The 18011-nt window shown below is 54.7% G+C and overlaps 1 protein-coding gene across 11 annotated transcripts in view; it reads right to left on the bottom strand.

Annotated features, from left to right (window-relative positions):
• Positions 1–362: 362 nt before the first annotated feature.
• Positions 363–18011, bottom strand: part of TBC1D9B (TBC1 domain family member 9B) — a 44187-nt gene continuing 26538 nt past the window's right edge. Inside the window, exons 8-22 of one of the 11 annotated variants that reach the window (XM_027096473.1) lie at positions 16496–16657; positions 16034–16184; positions 15336–15550; positions 13448–13565; positions 12010–12295; positions 10150–10279; positions 9921–10019; positions 9078–9146; positions 7830–8070; positions 7350–7415; positions 5602–5673; positions 5288–5338; positions 3460–3519; positions 2770–2876; positions 363–1664 (exon numbers count right to left, since the gene is read on the bottom strand). In XM_027096473.1, the coding sequence (XP_026952274.1) occupies positions 975–1664; positions 2770–2876; positions 3460–3519; positions 5288–5338; positions 5602–5673; positions 7350–7415; positions 7830–8070; positions 9078–9146; positions 9921–10019; positions 10150–10279; positions 12010–12295; positions 13448–13565; positions 15336–15550; positions 16034–16184; positions 16496–16657 (2517 nt within the window). In that variant the 3' untranslated portion in view covers positions 363–974. Of the gene's footprint in view, positions 1665–2769; positions 2909–3413; positions 3520–5287; positions 5339–5601; positions 5674–7349; positions 7416–7829; positions 8071–9077; positions 9147–9920; positions 10020–10149; positions 10280–12009; positions 12296–13447; positions 13566–15335; positions 15551–16033; positions 16185–16495; positions 16658–18011 lie in introns of all 11 variants that reach the window. The other 10 variants (XR_003430707.1, XR_003430706.1, XM_027096480.1 and 7 more) reach the window with 10 other exon arrangements.

Genomic DNA, 18011 nt, shown 5'->3' with positions numbered 1-18011 from the left:
CTGCTGCAAAGCTAAGGGGTCCTCATGGCTCAGCCTGTTGCCCGTGTCCCCACAGTCTGCTTTCTGAACCCAAAGGCTTGCTGCAGCCCAGGCCTGAGCACACATGTCCTGCATCTGGACCCAGGCTGTTTATACCTGCGGAGCAGGTTTCCTCTGCTGGTGCAGGTCTTCACAGGCCCTGCCCAGCCTGCATCAGCAGCTTCCATGTCCCCATCCTCCCTAGGGGTCTTGAACCCCCACCTCCTGTGAGAGACTAAGTGTTGGGAACCTCTGGAATATGGCCTGGGCCCCATACCTGCCTGGGGAGAAGCCAGGAGGCCAAAGCAGTGGTTGAGGGTCACATTAATTCTCTATACACAGTGTAGTTTTTAGTTCTTTCAGGGATTTATTAAGGCATTGAGCATAGTGTGATTTTTAGCCAACTGAAATGAATACAAGGAAATATATCAGGACCTGAGGGATATGCTTTTAAGGTTAATGGTGAGGATGACGAGCTGAAAGAGAATTGAGAGTAACGCCTGTGCAGGCGGCACCCACCCTGGTGCAGCAGATGCTTTCTGCCCATGTCCCCCAGCCAGAAGCTCAGGCTCAGGGGCTTCTGGAGAGCATCTCGAAGTTCTCACCACTTTGGTGCCCAATAGGCACTCGACCCCCCCTACCTGGCGCCAAGTGGCAGGAAAGCCCCCGGAGCACGCAGCTGCAGAAGAGGAGGTGGAGGACAGGGTGTGGCCTGGCCACAGTGCAGGGCAAGCAAGGGCAGATCAGAGAGCCCCTGACACTATGCAGGGGCCAGGAGGTCCAAGGCAGAACGAGGGGGTGGGGAGCCCCTGCCTAGGTCCCAACTGCGACTGTTCAGCCTTCTTTCCATTTACAACTCACTGCTTCTGGGGAGAACTGGAGGGGTGTGTCCTTCAAGAGAAAACAGAACGGGAGGGAGGGAGGAGAGAGAGGCCAGCCCCCAGGCCTTGGAGCCCTCAGCCCAAAACTGCAGACTGCTCATGGTCACTGGAGGTGCTAAACTGTCTCTCCACCTTCCTCTGGTCCTTGATCTTGAGTCCAATGTCTACCCTCTTCTCAAAGAAGTTCACCAGCACGGACTCCGTCAGGATGGAGGCCAGGATCTGCTCGAAGGAGATGCACCAGTCTGTATCAACGGCACCCCCACTGTGAGTGGTGGCCACGGGGCTGTGGGCCTCCCCACCCACCAGCACTGTGTCATCAGCCAGGTCCTCACACTGCAGGGAGCCCGTGCTGACCACTGAGTACGAGGACATGGACATGTCATCTTTGGTTTCATCGTCAGACAGAGGCTGGGGGGGGGAGCCCCGCCCCTCGCCGCCGCCCCCTTCGCCCACCACCTGGCTCTCCTGCGGTGCTTTCCCAAGGTGGGTGTCTCCACCCGCTTTGGCCTGGGGGTCCCCTGCAGCTGGCGGCTGAAGCTCCTGGGCCACGTCTTGAGGGGGGTGTGGGGCTGGCGGCTCGCCCTCCTCAGGGGCACTGTCCCTGGACTCTCCTCTGCCCGACCATGCAGAGAACCTCCTCCCCACTTCCCCAATGCGGAGCAGCAGGCTGGCCACCGTGGCGATAGCGTGGTACAAGTCCTGCTCCATGGGGTCTTCGCTGAACATGTTGTAAAGCGTCTTGCACAGCTCTATGAACTGCTCCTTTTAAGGGGAAAAACAGAAAAAGGGCAGGGAGATGGTAAGGAATGGGTCAGATTGCCCTCAGATCATCCAGACTCACAGTGCTGGCCATTATGATTGGTGTGAGGGTGTTGTCCCATTAGTTGTCTCCGTACACCTGTGTCTTGATTATGTCCATTTCACAGATTAGGACACTGAGGTGCAGAGAGGGAAAGGGCTTTCTTTTCCAGCTGCCATTCTTTCAGCACATATAGGAACATTTGGAGTCTCTCCCTGTCTCTATGTCCATTCTGTTAGCAGAGACAGACCTATTTCTATCATACCTTTCTAAACCCAGTGACTACAAGTACTTCTTCACTGTGTTTTAGAATCACATTGAGTTTTTTATATCTTTAATCAGAAGCGCCTCCAACTCTCCTTTATGAAGCTCTTTAGAGAGTGATGACAAGGTAAGGTAACTTGGGTTGGTTGAGAAGGGTGAAGAGGTCAGGTTCCAGGTCCTGAAACCATATTTAGGCTTCCTGGCCTGAGAATGGGATGAAACCTCCCTCCACGGGCACCCCATTCTTCAGGCCGTGGATGAGAGAGCACCCAGATTGCAAGGTTCCCCTTCGGGCACAGCAGACCGTGGTCAGGCTACAGCTCAACAGCTGCCTTTGGTTAGATGTCTGTGGTCCTGGCTGTAAGACCCTTGGCAAGATGCCACGGTCCTGACGCAGAGACCAGCAAACAAACATTGGGTGGTGGGTTGAGTGGGCCTGTGTGTGCACAGCTCCGAGCGGGGCATGGGAGGGAGCAGAAGTGCTGTGATGTTGTCTCATAAATGGTGGTTTAAGTCTCTGCCTTTTGAGGCTAACCTTCCCCAGTGCTCCTCTGGTTCACGGATACCAATTAAACCAAAGCAAGTCATCACCAGCAGAGTGTTCTGGACAAGGCCCTGAAGCAACTGACCCCTTGTCCTACTAGAATAGTCCCTGACTGCTGCCTGACTAGAGGTTCTAAAGGTAGGCAGGAGAATCCCTACATTCCAGGGGGTGCTGGGACGGTGGTGAGGTGCCGGGTGGGAGGGCTCAGCCTTGGTCAGAATTTTCCAGAAACATCTGTTGCGTGTTCTGACTGGGCCTACCTGGTTCATCTTGGGAAGATCCTTAATCGTCTCCTTCTGAACCTCTTTCTCCTTGGCCCACATTCGAAGGTAGTGCCGATAGTCAGGAGGGCTGGTTCCCTTCTCCTCTGCGAGTTGGGAGAAAAAAATTAATCTCCATCTGTCAAATGAGAGAAAGAGGGCTGGGGGCTGGTAGCAGGGGGTAAGTGGGTTTAAGTATTGTCTGGCATGGAGTTACCTGGGCCCTATTACAAAACACCCCGGCATTTGGGGAGGTGGTGATGGAAAAAATACCCTAGAACACTCATGGGTCTCCCAAGTTATGCTGAAGTAGGTCTGAGCTAAGCTGATGAGGATAGCCCCAATCTGTCTTCCCCAAGATGGTGACAGAACCATGTGGAGGCTGAAGAGAGGGTGGCATGAGAAGGAGAGGCCAGCTGGGCACCTAGAGGAGTCCTGGCAGGAAGCAGGCACCCCCAGAGGGAGGCGGTGATGGCTGGGGGTGTTCACAGCTACAGGAGATTCAGGCCTGGGGCTGATGACAGCTGCACAGCTGATGGGCTGGGCATTCACCTCAAGGAGAGCTGTGGTGTCAGGCATGCATCTGCCATCTCCCCAGGGTACGGGGCTCTTCTGCAGTGACAGGGCAACCAGACCCCACCCACCCTGAGACCTCTACCAGCATCAGCAGATGTTGGCCTATATATACACCTCTTCTTTTTTCTTGGATGTCATTTCCAGCTCCCTCTTGCTCTTCCTGCTGTAGTGCTTCTGGACAATGGGATGAATAAAAAGAACAAGAACATTCTTCTGTTATGACTCCAAACCACTAAGGTCCTTGAGTGGTCGGTCTAGTCTGTGCTCTCCTGCGGAAGCGGACCTGGCCCTGGATGCTGCTTCTTCTCTGCCTTCTCTGAGAAGGGCTGTCTCACTCCACCCGAACCACAGAGCCACTGAACCCTCACATCCTCTTTTCAAAAGAATACAAGTCATACCACAGTTCTTAAGTGAAAGATGGCGCACGTTATGGGCAAGAAGTCTGAGACCAATGATTTCTATAGTTTCTGCTGATAAAGGTCAAACTCAGGGGAGTCCTAATTACCAATTCAACCTGCAACTGCCACACTAGCTGATGAGGAATTTTATGTACGTGAATCCTGCACTCAGCACTGTATTTCTTAAAGTGACATGTTTGCTGGAGTCTGCATACACCGTGCTCCTTATGGTGACCATAAACTTGGGGTGAGCAGGCTGCCCAGCTTTTGCAGACCTGTTCCCTGAGAGAATGTGGCCGGTGGGGGGACCTCAGGTGGAACGGCAGCGTCCCAGCTCTGAATGGCCCTTGGCAGCTATGTGGTGGCAGGGAAGGGCGCAGCGCTCCAGGCTCAGGCTTCTCACCAGGGAACGGACTGCTGCCTGGAGGCTATGTGAGGTCTGAGGACAGGGATCTGTACCCCGAGTCCCTGGCATCTCCTGGAAGTGCCTGGGACAAGCCTAAAGCATCCTTGATTTGCTCGAGTATAACAGAAGATACATCTGTTTCTTTAGTTTGTATACTTGAAATCAAGGTCCTCAAGCTTCATAGTCAAGTTAAGTAAGACTTTGGCACTGTCAACAAGATTGCTTTGGGTGTCTTGATAATATCTTTTTTTTTTTTTTGCAGTACATGGGCCTCTCACTGCTGTGGCCTCTCCCGTTGCGGAGCACAGGCTCCGGACGCGCAGGCCCAGCAGCCACGGCCCACGGGCCCAGCCGCTTCGCGGCACGTGGGATCCTCCCGGACCGGGGCATGAACCTGTGTCCCCTGCATCAGCAGGCGGACTCCCAACCACTGCGCCACCAGGGAAGCCCGATAATATCTTGATAGTACCTTTTACTTTCACTTTTGAGTGTGTATTATCCTTGGTGTATTATTACCTATCCCCCATGAGAAATTATAGGGCAGTGTTTTGGTTGGTTTTCTAGGTGTATTACATACCACCAGCTTGATTGCCAAATCCCAGGCCCAGAATGCCCCATCACCCTGTACCCAGTACTCCCAACAGGTTTTAAGTGTAGCACAGGGATGACTTCTAATAGGCACTCAACATACGTATTTTTCCCCAACAAAAAAGTTGTGTGGAACATGAAAATGTTTCCAAAGAAAGCATCTACCACTCTCCTCCACCTCTGCTCATCTGTGCTTTGTCTGTTTCACAATGACAGCTTTGCAATGATAGCATTTTGTGTTTTTCCTATGACCATGATGACAGAATACTTTCTGCACGTGCCTGGGGAGGTGACACCCTAGTGCCTGTGCAACACCCACTATACTGTGTGTCCTCATTTACTGCCCTCACGCAAGCATAGCAGCTGCCCCTCTCCACCCCAGTCCACGGCTGGCTCTGGGTCCTCCTCGGAACTTAGCCACACAGGAGGCGTCTCTGGAACTAAGAGCTTCCAGGCCTCCTGACCATGCAGGGGAGCGTTCAGGAGATAAAACCCAAGGCCCTGGGGAAGCCAAGTGCAAAGGGGGCGCCCCTGCCCCCCAGGCACTGACCTTGAGCCTCCCAGGGCAGGAAAAGGTCCAGGTCGGAGGCCAGAGGAGATGCTGGAAGGGACAGCAGAGGAGGAGCAGAGGCAGAGGGAGGGAGAAGCCCGGGTCCGGGAAGGCAGAGACAAGAGAAACAGGAGTGAGAACACCACCGGGGGGCCTGGCCCTAGAGAGTGAGGCAGCTTCCCCTGGCTCTCACTCTGCACCTCCCCACGCAGCACACTCCCCGAGCCCATGGAGGGCCGTAGGCCACCTGCATGCGCCCCACAGCAGTGTTGCTTGGCACAGGGTCCGAGGCCAGTGGTATACAGAGTGCTCACCTTCTGAGGAGCTGTTCTCAGTGAAATAATGGGTCGCTTCCAGGGCTGACTCAGCCTCCTCTGGGCTCAGGGCTGTGCTCGGAGCAAAAGAAGAGTGAGGGCAGGAGGGAACAACATGATTCTCACCAAACGAAATCTCCCTGAGTCCTGGACAAAGGCCCTCCCTGCAACTGCCACTGTGTGCTCCACAGCTCCCAGCCCCACCAATATGGTGGATGGTCACAGTGGTAACAGCTGACGACTGATTCTGGTTGACTCGTGCATTGTGTTTGAAAATGTAATATATACATATCCCAGATAAAAATCCAGTCAGTGCAGCTGGGAGTTGGTTGAGCGGCCATCCTTTCTCCTACCCCACGATGATGCGGCCCAGAGGATTCTTTTGGGATGTTTTATGCTCCTGCAGGTACATATGCAGGGACGGGCCAGGCACAAGTGACTTGTTCTCACTTTATACACTTGGGCATTGTTCCACACCAGCACATACTGGCCTGCCTCGTTTTGCGATAAAGTAGTCTCTGGGGTGTCGGATCCACTTGGTTCTGTGCAGGGGGCTTATTCTCCCCATTGTACAGAGGGGGAGGAAGTGAGCGAGTTTTAACAGTGTGTGGCACAAGGGGAGGTGGCAGGTGTGGGTCGCCACTAGAGCCCTAGATGAAGCAAGGCGGGCAGGGGGTGGCTTGGAAGTGGCAGCGCTGGCCGCATGTGCCCTCATGGACAGGCTCTCGGCACAGTGGGGCCTGCCCAGCCCAGGCCTCTCTCTCAGCAGAATGAGAGGTGGCCTATACCAGTCTTTCCATGCAAGTGTTCCTTGTTGCGTTACAGGGAACAACCAGCCAAAGGTGAGAATATCTGTGTCAGGAGCAGTTGTCTCTCCAACTCTGGATGCAGAGAACAACCCTGGGGGAAGCTTTAAAACTACAGTCTGGACCCCGCCCCAGGCCAATCAAGTGAGAGCCTCTGGGATGAAAAATCACTCAGGCTAACTCTGAGGCAGCTGCTGACTCCCAGGGGCAGGTCATGAACAACAGCAGGAACCCAGGACAGCTCCACCCCAGAGCAGAACCCCTGGGGCCAAATTTTCACCAGCCCGTCTCAATTCCCTCCTGTGAAAATGGGGAAGGCCTCCCCCACTGCACTTGGACAACTCTGAGTGGCCACCCCTGCTGAGCCAGGTGAGCTAGGCTCATGAAGCAGCAAGAGCCCCTGCTTTGGGACCAGCTACTGCGGACGACCCACTGTCAGTGTCCCAGCAGGCCCGGCACTGATAGAGAAGCCAGAGGAGAGCAGCCATACAACAGGGCTCCCTGGCCTTGGCACCCCCACGCCGCTCCTCTGGTGAGAAACAGGAACCCTTGAGAGACTTAAGGATAAGCTAATGAACACAAGAGATTCAAACCTGAATATCCACTCCTGTGAGTCCCCCTCACGAGGGGGTGTTCTAGTTGAGTGGCATAGTGCTCCATCTGGGCCTTTGCCTGTGGGCAGACTCCTCCCTGAGACTCCCACACATTCCCTCCCAGGTCACTCAGGTCATGGCCCTGCTCTCAGACCAAGATTGGGCTGGGCCTCAGCCCCCATGCTCTGGCTCCTCCACTCTCTGTCAGGACGGGCGAGCCTCCACTATGTTGGGACCCTAGCTGCTGCAAGGCCCAGAACTCCACAGAGGCCTGTGCCATGGAATGCTGCACCTCCAGCTCTGGACACATGAGAAGCCCCTGCTGGGGAGTGGGACAGAAGGCTCTCACCTGGAGGCAAGTGCAGCTTGTAGAGCACCTTGAGCTTCTCTGTCAGGTCCCCATGGTACATCCTACCTGTGGAGGAAGGCCAGCAAGGAGGCACGCTGGCAAAAGGGCACAAGAGTCCCACAGCCAGTCCACATTCGAATACCTCCCCTTCCAATGGGTTCTGGTGGGACCCTCCTCACCACCTGACTCTCTCCTGGAGAGGACCCTGGGGGTGAGCACCAGGCCTCCGGCTTGCCCCTTCTCTGGGACCTGCAGACCCGGCCTCCAGCAGTGGACTGAGGGAGGGGAGGGGAGGGAGGGCTCCCATTGGATCTCCATGTATCTCCAGTGGGAAAACTGCACTTCCTTTATCAAGGGTCAAGGGCTCCAGGCTGCCCTCAGCTCGCTGCAGTGGGAAGACTGGCCAGGGCTGGCATCTGGAGGCTTCCTCAGAAAGGGCGTGGGCACGGAAAGGCCCCTGCAGGCCCTGGAGCCACTCACTTATCCCTGTCACGAACTCCTTGAAGTTGATCAGCGAGTCCTTATTTTCATCCAGGAGCCGAAACATGCGCCCCGCCAGCACGGATGTGTGGGAGCCACAGGCCCAGGGTGTCAGGCTGGCAAAGAGTTCCTGGAACTGGTTCGTGTCGATGCGGTACTGCTCCAGGTAGGGCAGGCTGGGGTCCCGACGCACAGCTGCAGGGCGGCTGCTCCCCCAGTACTGACTCGCCAGCTGCTTGGCCTGCAGGGAGCATAGCCTGGTGAGATGGCCTGGCCTCCTGGCCCCTGGGTGCTTAGGATTACCAGGCTGGTTGGTGTGTTCACCCTCCTCCTCCATCCAAGTCTGCAGAGTCCTGGATAGTGAGCACTGGGCTACACAGAGCATCTCGCAGAACCTCCTGCGTTGGTACCATCAGTCCCTAGTTTATAGCCGTGTGAGTCAAGACAGGGCCCTAGGACTGCCAGCCACGGCGGCCACAGCGAGTGAGAGGCAGCACTGGCTGGACTGCTCTGACCTTAAGGCCATAGCAGGGTGGTTATCTTGGGGGTTGAACCAGAGGCAGCTGGAGGGGCAGATGGGACCCGACAATGAGATCAGAAAGGCATTGTAGACATGGCTGTTTCTGCCTGCTCTTCACACCCTTTCCCCTTCTTCTGTTAACAGCACCTGAACTTTTCCTGGAGAGCCCCTCTTGTCCCACCCTCAGGCCATGGGGTGGGCATGTGGCCCAGTTTTGGGTCAGCAGCAAACACCCTCCTGTAGCCACAGCACCTAACTTGAGTCATTCCAACAATTAACCCTAGGCTTTTTGCTAAAACCACTTGGAAAGAAAAATTTTCTTTTCACTGGGGTTACTGAGCGGACAGGATGACCTTGGAGATGCTGACAACAGTCCTGCCACTCCGTAGGAAGAGCAGTCCAGGTGATATCTGAGGTAGGGGAGCTTGCCAGGATGTTGGAACACCTAGATCCAGTCATGCCTGAAGCTGTACATTCCTAGACTTTTTCAGTTTCATGAGCCAATGCATTCCCTTTTATATAAGCTGACTTGAGTGGATTTTCTTCCACTTAAAAGAGTGTCCTGCCTAAACTCCAAGAAGGATTAAATTCTACCATGTGAACTTTGTAGTAACTGCATCTGAGGATGCTTTTAAACCTATTTATCTCCTGGCAGGAGGCTGCTACCCTGAGGATGAATTTAGGGGACTAGGATGGGATAGTGGTCCTCCCTTGCTCTTGGCTGTCACCTTAAACACCATGTAAAGGTCCTCCAGCTCTTCAATTGAGAAACCAATGTCCCCAGGTATAGCTCGAACCTAGAAAGAAAGAGAAACAGGATGTATTAATGAATTCTCAAGTTCCTGCTCTTTGAGAGAATCCCCATGTGGATGAGGGCGAAGACACGAACTGCCCTCTTGGTGTTGCCAGCTGGCCGAGCACATGAGGGTAGTCCATTCAGGAAAGAAAGCGTGGTCTACACTCCTACCCTTCATCACCCATCCTGTCACTCAATTCACACTCCCTGAGCTCCTTCCTGGTGGGCACTGGGGGTGCCTTTCTGTTCTGAACACCCAGTCAGGGACACAGGGTGAGGGGCGGTGATCAAGACACTGCTATCTGGATCCCTTGAAAGGCCCTGGCACTGGCACTTTGGAAGGTGACCTAGAACTTCGCAGTTACTTCTCCCTCCAGAGACAGGAGGACAAAGGCTTGCAGCAGAGGTCAGCGGGCTGAGTGGATGGAGGGCTGGGTGGCTGAGTGTTGCTACCCAGGGGCAGGGGTTAAAGCCAGGCCTGAGGGCTCAGTCCAGAGTGGGATCATGCTTAGCCTTTAGGCATTGAGGCATCAGAGAAGCTTCCCTGTGACCAATCCACAAGCAGAAAATTGTGACCAGCCCTCTCCCCACTTCCCTAAATTTGCCCCTTCACTCCTGGATTCCAGTCCCACACAAGACAGTGCTAGGGGACCCTGCACCCTGCTCCTCAGGGAAGTCTGGAGATGGCTCGGCAGGAGCAGCCCACTTGGTCACCAACCCCACCCTAGCTCCCAGCCTGCACCCTGGGGCCATGGGAGCCCGGGCCCATCCGTACCACACTCCTCTTGGCCGTATCCTCCAAGGACTGGATCACTTTCAGCCTCTGTTTAAACCGCATCTGTTCAATGTCCTCGGCCCTCAGGCTGCTGAATTTCTACCAGTCAGAGGTGATTCAGTGAGATAAGGTGGAACCACAGAGCAGAGGACAGCCACCCACCATGGCCAACTGCACCCACACGGCCCAAGGGAGTGGTCTGGCCAAGAAGCCCACAGTGAGTGCTGACCTCATATGACACTTTCAGGAGGTCGAAGATGTCCACCTCTTCAGGAGGGTCATCTCCACTCGTCAGCAGGGCATGGAGGTGTGGGATAGGAGGAGAGACACTCTGCTTATTGACCACATTATCCAGGTATCTGTAAGGATTAAAGGACAGAAATCTAGATCACCCACAGGTGACAGGGGTGTCTTACCCATGGCTAAGTGATGTGGAGAGACCTAATTGCCCAGACTCCCAATCAATGAGTGAGTGTGCTGAGGGCCGGGCATCCTCCAGGAGAGAGAAAGATGAGCCACTGCAGGGAGGAGGGGGAGAGGCAAATCAGGGATGGGTACCCTGGCAAATCAGGGATGCCCCCTGGAGGCAGTTGAGAGGCTTGAGCACTAACTCTGAGAAAGCTAGGCTGTCCACTGGGGTCTCACGGCGGGGGGCACCTTTACAAGTCCAGACCCTACCAAACCAGGAGAGAGGTTTGTCCCAGCTGGAGGGATGACACGCTTCCTCCATCTGGCGTGTCACTGGGCCAGATGTGAGGACTCCCTGACTGGCCAGGAAGAATCAGGGACCAAAGGAGTGTCCCAGGAGGAAGGCGAGGGAGGAGCCCTGCTGTGGGGGTGTCCGAGGAACACAGCCTCGGGACAGGGCCTGACTTTGGCTGGACTAGGCCAACCAGGACCTCACACTCTCCCAGGCTCTCTGGCTGGGCCTGACACTCAGGTGGGACACACCCACTGGCTCCGGCACCATTCCTGGTCAGGCCCTGCTGCTAAGGAGGGGCCCCATCTGTCTGGTGTGGGAGATGGGCATGAAAACCACTTGCCGACTCTGGCCATGGGCTGAGTATCTTGTCATCACTGAGGACAAAGAGCTAGCATGGCCCATAGCAGAGAAGCAACAACTCTGCCAGCCTGGGACCCTTACAGGTTCCCAGTCAGCACTGGGCTGGCTCGGCAGGCAGGTGGCAGCGTCCCTGGCTGTCCCGGGTGGCCAGGAGCATTCCAGGCTGGGCAAATACATGCACGTGGGCTGGCAAGGCTGTATAGAGCTCAGGGCCTGGGCCACAGTAAGCACCCCCTAGGAAGGCACCTGGTTATAAAGGTCTTGAAGGCCAGGCTAGGGGACTTAGATCCTTTGTCCAGAAAACCACCAGTGGCACAGGGAGTTCCCATATCCCAAGGGAGGAACAGGGTCAGATTCTGATCAGGAAGAGCCCTGTGGGATGCTGGTGGATGAGACTGGAACAAGGAAAACTGTGACGATGCAGACACAGGGCCCTTGGCAGGGGTGTCATGGGTCTGCCCTGAGGCTGTAGGGGTTGAGGGGAGGGGCTGGACCCCAGAGAGAGTCCATGAGGATGGGATGCGGGGACTGAGGGAGGACAAGGCAGCCAGGATGACCCTGGGCCTTAGGCGTGCCTGGTGGATATCAGCTCATTCAGCAGCTACAGTAGGCCCAACATGGGCCCTTGTCTAGGTGACGGGGCGACAGTGATGCTACTGAGCTGGGAAAGGCACGACCAGGAGTGCTTTGTGGGAATAACAGACACCCAACCTTCGCTAGAGGAGGGAGGCCCTGCTGTTCCAGCTGCCTCCTGCCCACCAAGCCCTCCAGTCCAGTGTGCTCTGGCCCACTACCTGTTTTACCTTCTCCCAGCACTTATTACTACTCCAGTACTGTTCTGTCTCCTTCCAGAAAGGAGGCTCTCTCCGCCCCCCTGAAGTATCCCCAGGTCTAGCCCTGTCTGGGCACTTGGTAGGTACAGTCCCAGGATGCTGACCAAGAAGCACATAGGGCTGGGGAGGGGTGGGGTGCTGCAGTCAGTGCTGGCCAGCTCCCCAGCAGGAGGAGGGAGGCCAGCTCAGTCACCTGCCCAGGACGGTCATGGCCTCGCCCTCGTCGCTGCAGCCCAGTAGCTGCTCCATGTTGGCATCCAGGATGGCCAAGGCCACCTGCAGGATCACCTTGATGCCCTCGTAGAAGAAGCAGTCAACAATGACCGCAGCGCTCTCAAAGGGCATGACGCTGAGAAAGAGGGTCAGGAACCAGGAGAGCGAGATGCTGGGAATCACCCCCAGGTCCTGCATCTTCTCGGAGAGCTGGGGCAGGAAGTCTCTCGTGAGCTCTTCGAAGATGCCTTGGTCCACCAGGGCCCCTAGGGAGAGAACGAAGGAGTCTGAATGGTGAGCTCACACCCCTGACTCAGGCAGGCCCTCATGTGGGACCCCAGGGTCTGAGTTGCAAGAAGCTCACCTGGTCCCCAGCCAGCTCTGCTTACAACTGAGGGCTGGAGGGGGGCAGGTGGAGTGGAGAAAACAAGAACGGAAAAAATTATGTAAGTTTCCTTTCTACTACTTCCAAATCGCTGTGTGAAAAGAATGATTTCTTCCACTATACTTGGATTTTATTCTTGGGAAATACTAATTTCTCTCTAGGGCATCAAAAGTAAACAGTGAGCAGCTGCATAGCACAGGGAGATCAGCTCGGTGCTTTGTGACCACCTAGAGGGCTGGGATAGGGAGGGTGGGAGGGAGGGAGACGTAAGAGGGAAGAGATATGGGGATACATGTATATGTATAACCGATTCACTTTGTTATAAAGCAGAAACTAACACACGATTGTAAACCAATTATACTCCAATAAAGATGTTAAAAATAAATAAAATAATAAGAAAAATTAAAAAAAAAAACAAAAACAAACAAAAAAATCAAACCAAACCAAAAAAAGAAGTAAACAGTGATCTCAGTAGCTTGTGTGTGTACTGACCTGAAGCTTGTGAACAGATGCAATTCTAAAGGACCCCAAGAGTGGAAACCCCCAAAAGCAAACAGTAAGGGAAGGACATTTTAGAATAACAGACTTAATTATATATGTAATTAAATATATTTGCAAGTGCACTTCCATTTAATAACACAGATTCTACTGGCTGTGAGTTCCTAACAGTTGATATGGGGGCATACTATATGCTCTAGCTGTGATACTGGAAATTTTCCACAATAAAAATGTTTAAGAAGAGTTAGATGGATGTGAATTTAGGCCCCAAGCTAACTTCTTCTCTCACTGCCGGCAACTCCTAGGGAATCGCATAGTCTGGGAGAGACGGTTGGGGTCTGTGTTTGGCTCTCTACTTTTCAGCTGTGTGAAGATTTAGCAGCTTCCTAATCTATGGAGCAGAACCTGTGACTGTCTGCAGCCTGGGGCAAGGCTGCGAGGCCTCCAGGAGCTCACCTGTGGGATGTGCTGAATGTAGACCTGGCCCAGGGAGGCCAGCCACCCCCACAGGGAGCTGCCAGTCTCAGGCACTCACCAACCACCCTGGTGTTGTAGTAGTCGGGCAGCATGCGTTCACAGAGGGCCACCAGCAGCCAGAATGCCTCCTCCTCGCTGCCATAGAGAAGGAGCACTGAGGTGACGATGTTCATGGCCTAGGGGCACAGAGACAGGTAGGGGGTGTCATGGAGCTGTCCCCCCCCTCCCCACCCACCAAGTGGCCTATGCATCCTCCTCTACCAGCAGGCCTGGCAACAACAAACTCTTCCACCCAACTCTGGGCAATTTGCCAAAAGACAATTTGCAGGAAATCAATTTGACCAAAACGGTCAACCAAGTTCCTCAAATTGGGCCTGCAGGCATTCGGACACCCGAGAAGGCGAGGCCTTCTTCGGGGTGGTGTCTGGTGTCACAGGTGCAGCACAGGGCCAGAAGGATGTGTGAGTGAGCTGCATGCAATGGCCACATGGCTGCAGGGAGGCCATGGCAAAGTAGTGACCATGCACAGCCTGAGCTGATACCAAGGCTTGTAAGAAAAAGCATCAATGGTGGCAAATTATCTTAAAAATGATTTAGAGCCAGCACACTGGTTTTCCATGCACTGGCAATATGTCCTGCAGAACACTGGTCCTACAGAAAAGTGATTTCTCTGAAATCCAGAGGTAGTCATAGGGAAACAGAAAGCCATCTGACCTGGCCATGAAAATGCCCACTAGATTTAAAATCAAATGCCCCTGGAAATGCAAATCAAAACTGCAGTGAGGGGCTTTCCTGGTGGCGCAGTGGTTGAGAGTCCGCCTGCTGATGCAGGGGACACGGGTTCATGCCCCGGTCCGGGAAGATCCCACATGCCGCGGAGCGGCTGGGCCCGTGAGCCATGGCTGCTGAGCCTGCGCGTCTGAAGCCTGTGCTCCGCAACGGGAGAGGCCACAACAGTGAGAGGCCCACGTACCGCAAAAAAAAAACCCCAAAAAAAACAACTGCAGTGAGATGCCACCTCATACCATTAGGATGGCTACTATCAAAAAACCAGAAAATAACCAGTGTTGGTGAGGGTGGCGAGAAACTATAGCCTTTGTGTATTGTGGGTAGGAATGAAGAATGGTGCAGCTCGTGTGGAAAATGCTATGACAACTCTCATAATTCAAAAAATTAAATATATGATCCAGCAATTCCACTTCTGGGTATAATGCCCAAAAGAACTGGGTTTGGATATTGTACACCTATGCTCATAGCAGCACTATTCACAACAGCCAAAATGTGGAAGCAACCCAAGTGGCCATGGATGATGAATGGATAAACAAAACACGCTGTATACATACAACGGAATATTCTTCAGCCTTAAAAAGGAAGGAAATTTTGACACATGCTACAACATAGATGAAACTTGAGAACATTATGCAAATGAAATAAGCTAGTCACAAAAAGACAATACTGTATGATGCTTATATGAGGTACTTAGTCAAAATCATAGAGACAGAAAAGATAATGGTGGTTGCCAGGGGTAAGCAGGGGAGCTGTTTAATGGGTACAGTTTCCATTTTGCAAGATGAAGAAGAGTTCTGGAGATGGATAGTGGTGATGGTTGTACAATGATATACCTAATGCCACTGAACTGTAAACTTAAAATGATTAAGATGGCAAGTTTTATGTTATGTGTATTTTACCACACACACAAAACAATCAAACGCCTCAGGACCCAGACCAGAAGCACATACGTGGCAAGGGGATAAGGTGAGCGATGAACACTGCTTCTAATTTCATCTTTTTCTGTGATTAGGATCTTCCTGGGGGGGGGGAACAGGGCACAGGGGGGAACAGTCACAGGTGTGTGGGGCCATCACTTAGGCCCAGAGCCATGTGGAGGTGCTCCTGTGAGCTTCTGGTGGGAGATGCTGTCTCTGGACCCTGCTAAGCCCCTGTACCTGGCAGTAGCCAATGGTGGGGTTTCGGAAAGCGTAGGCAGTCAGCACCCGGCGGAGTGCAGCGATCCCGAGCTCATTCTGGAAGGCAGGGTGCTCGGGCATGGAGCGGTGGAGGTCTCGCTCGATCTCCTCCGTGGCCAGGCTGTACTTCCCTGTGGACTTCTCCACCAGCTCAGCATAGTAGCCAGGGTGAGTCACCATCTCATTCCAGGCCCCTGTGGAGACACAGCTGGTAGCTGTCTCCCTCCTCCTCCCCTCCCGGGACTTCGAGGGCAACAGGGCAGGGTGGAGACGTCAATGCACTGCAGAAGAGTAGTGGCACTTTGGGGCCAACTAAGAGGTGCCAGGCAGAGTTTCCCTCATGATTGCTTCTGAGAGGAGTCACCCCACCCAAGTTCAAATGGCTGACTTGCCCTCCTGAAACCATCCAAGTGGCCAAGGGTGTGAATGTTGTCAGAGCCTGACCCAAGGAAAGAAGGCCTCAGGAGGCCTGTTTGCCTTCCACTGCTGGTGGGAAGGCACCGCCTCACTGGTTTCTGCTCCCCGGAATGCCCCTCCTGGCACACATGAGCTTCATTACAGCTGAGAGACATGTTCTCGCCCTCTAAAGGCTGGTGGTTCCTGCCTGGCCAACTCAGGAGGCCAACTGGGGGTCATGGAGGCTGAGGCTGTGGGGCCGTGAGGCCAGGGCAGCTCACCAGAGAAGAGGAGCCACAGCTCCCCCCGGAGGCTCTCGGGGATGCCCTTCAGCACCAGCTCCCGCGTCCTGGCGGTGCGGTACATGCACATGCCGCGCCCGTACTCAAAAAAGTGGATGTGCCACGACTCCTCTTTCATCTTCTCCTTGGCCTGGGGGAACAGCAGACAGGGGGGCTGTGAATGCGACCTGAGTGCTGAGGCAGGTGTCAGGCCCTCCACCTCTCCTCCAAGGGCTTGTGGCGAAAATGCCACGAGCCCAGGCTGGGCTGTGCACGGCATCACCCTCGGGCGTCAGGGACACGGGACCCCCTGCAGAGGCCTGAAGCCCATGACCAGCACTTCTGAACAGGTCACTCAGGGTGTCCCTGGGCACTGCACATCGTCACCCAAGGGCCGCAGACTGGCCCTGCCCTTCCCCCTATCTGGCCTGCATGGTGGTGGAGCCCCGAGTCTGGGCTTACCCCCTTGGCTCCCAGGTCCTCCATGGGCGTGTTTCTCTGGAAGAGTTTGAGCAGGCCCTGGGAAGCGGTTGGAGCCTCCTGTGCATGGGACCCCTGGAGGCCACCGAGGGGTGAGGTCGGGCTGGCAGGCTGTTCTGACACCTCCTGAGGAGCTGGGGAAGACTGGGAAATACAACATGGGAAGGAAAGCACTGAGCGAGTGAACTGCCCCACTGCCTGCGGGGTGGCCGTGTGCGAAAGAGCAGGAGGCCATGCTGTGGCTCAGCCCTACATCCTCTCTGGCCAGACACACACCTGTGTTGTCCTCCTTCACCAGGGACAGGTTCTGGTGCTCATCCTGTCAGGCCCTCTCTGTGAGGTCAGGGCCAGGAGAGAAGAAACCGCAAGGAGACAGCTCCACGTGCCCCTTCCTGAACTCTGTGTCCCCTACAAGGGCTTGACTGGCAGCACTCATGGGTGCTCCCTGTGATGCCTTTCTTGCTCCAGCCTCTGGGGTGCAGACCCTGCCGAGCCCTGTAGGGACAGCTGCTGGTGGCGTCTGCCCGGACTGTTCTTGGGTCCCACCATTGTAGCGCTGCCCCATGGGGCCCCTGGACACAGTGATTGGCTCAAGTGGGGAGTGCTGGGAAAGAGCACTGGGGCCCCCACTGGAGCCCAAGCATGGAGGGGAAAGTGGAGCAGAGGCAGGGTGACATCAGGCCTGCTCACCCAGTACGTCCCGAGGCTGACAGCTTGCCTCACCCTTTTCAGACTGACAGAGTCCTAATTGAGGACATGCCTCCTGCGGGTGCCCTCAGTGACAGCTGAGTGAGGGAAGGAGTCCTCTTTCCTCTCCTCCCTCCCTCAGGCTACCTGTCCACTGTACCCTCAAGGGCCCCTCAAAGAAGAAGGGGCCCCCAGGCACTCTGAGGGCTGGTGGCTGTCCGCAAGGCTCCCTCTCTCTGGGCCACTTGCCTGGTGTGTGGTGTGGTCTACAGTGGCCACACATCTCTTGGGCCACACCACCTCTTTCCGGACACTTGTGCAGCTCAAAACCGGGTTCTCCTTAGCAGTCCGCCACACTTGCAACAAGGCTTTGGGGCTTTGGGAGGTGAAAATAAAGTTCTAGACATATGCCTAGAACTAGGTGTGTGGGGAGGGGGTCCCCACCTGTGGGCCATCTCTAACCATAAACAGGGCTCTGGTAGGGCTGTAGGCCATTCTCCAGTGTAGGAACCTGGGAATCTGCTTTCCCATTGCACGGACGGCCAAATAGCAAGAGAAATGGATGCTGGGTGGTTCTGGGAACATACTTGGGGGCAATATGGGGCTGGGAGAAGAAAAGGGGGGCATCAAGGACAAAGGTCTAAAAGGAAGCCCTAACATTCAGGGTTCTTCCCCTGGCTTTCTGGAACCTTAGTACCCTTCAGGTACAGTGTGGGTGACACCAGGCAACTGCCCCTGCTTGTGGATTGTGTTCTACCTGCAGGCACCTGACTTCAAGGTGAGCTCACTGCCGTGGGCAATGGCCTGGGCA

This window comes from Aethalodelphis obliquidens, unplaced genomic scaffold, assembly GCF_003676395.1.
Source record: "Aethalodelphis obliquidens isolate GAN/ISIS:26980383/991018 unplaced genomic scaffold, ASM367639v1 scaffold102, whole genome shotgun sequence".
Classification (NCBI taxonomy): domain Eukaryota; kingdom Metazoa; phylum Chordata; class Mammalia; order Artiodactyla; family Delphinidae; genus Aethalodelphis; species Aethalodelphis obliquidens.
Note: the sequence above shows the minus strand (reverse complement) of the source record. Positions and strands in the feature narration are given on the sequence as shown.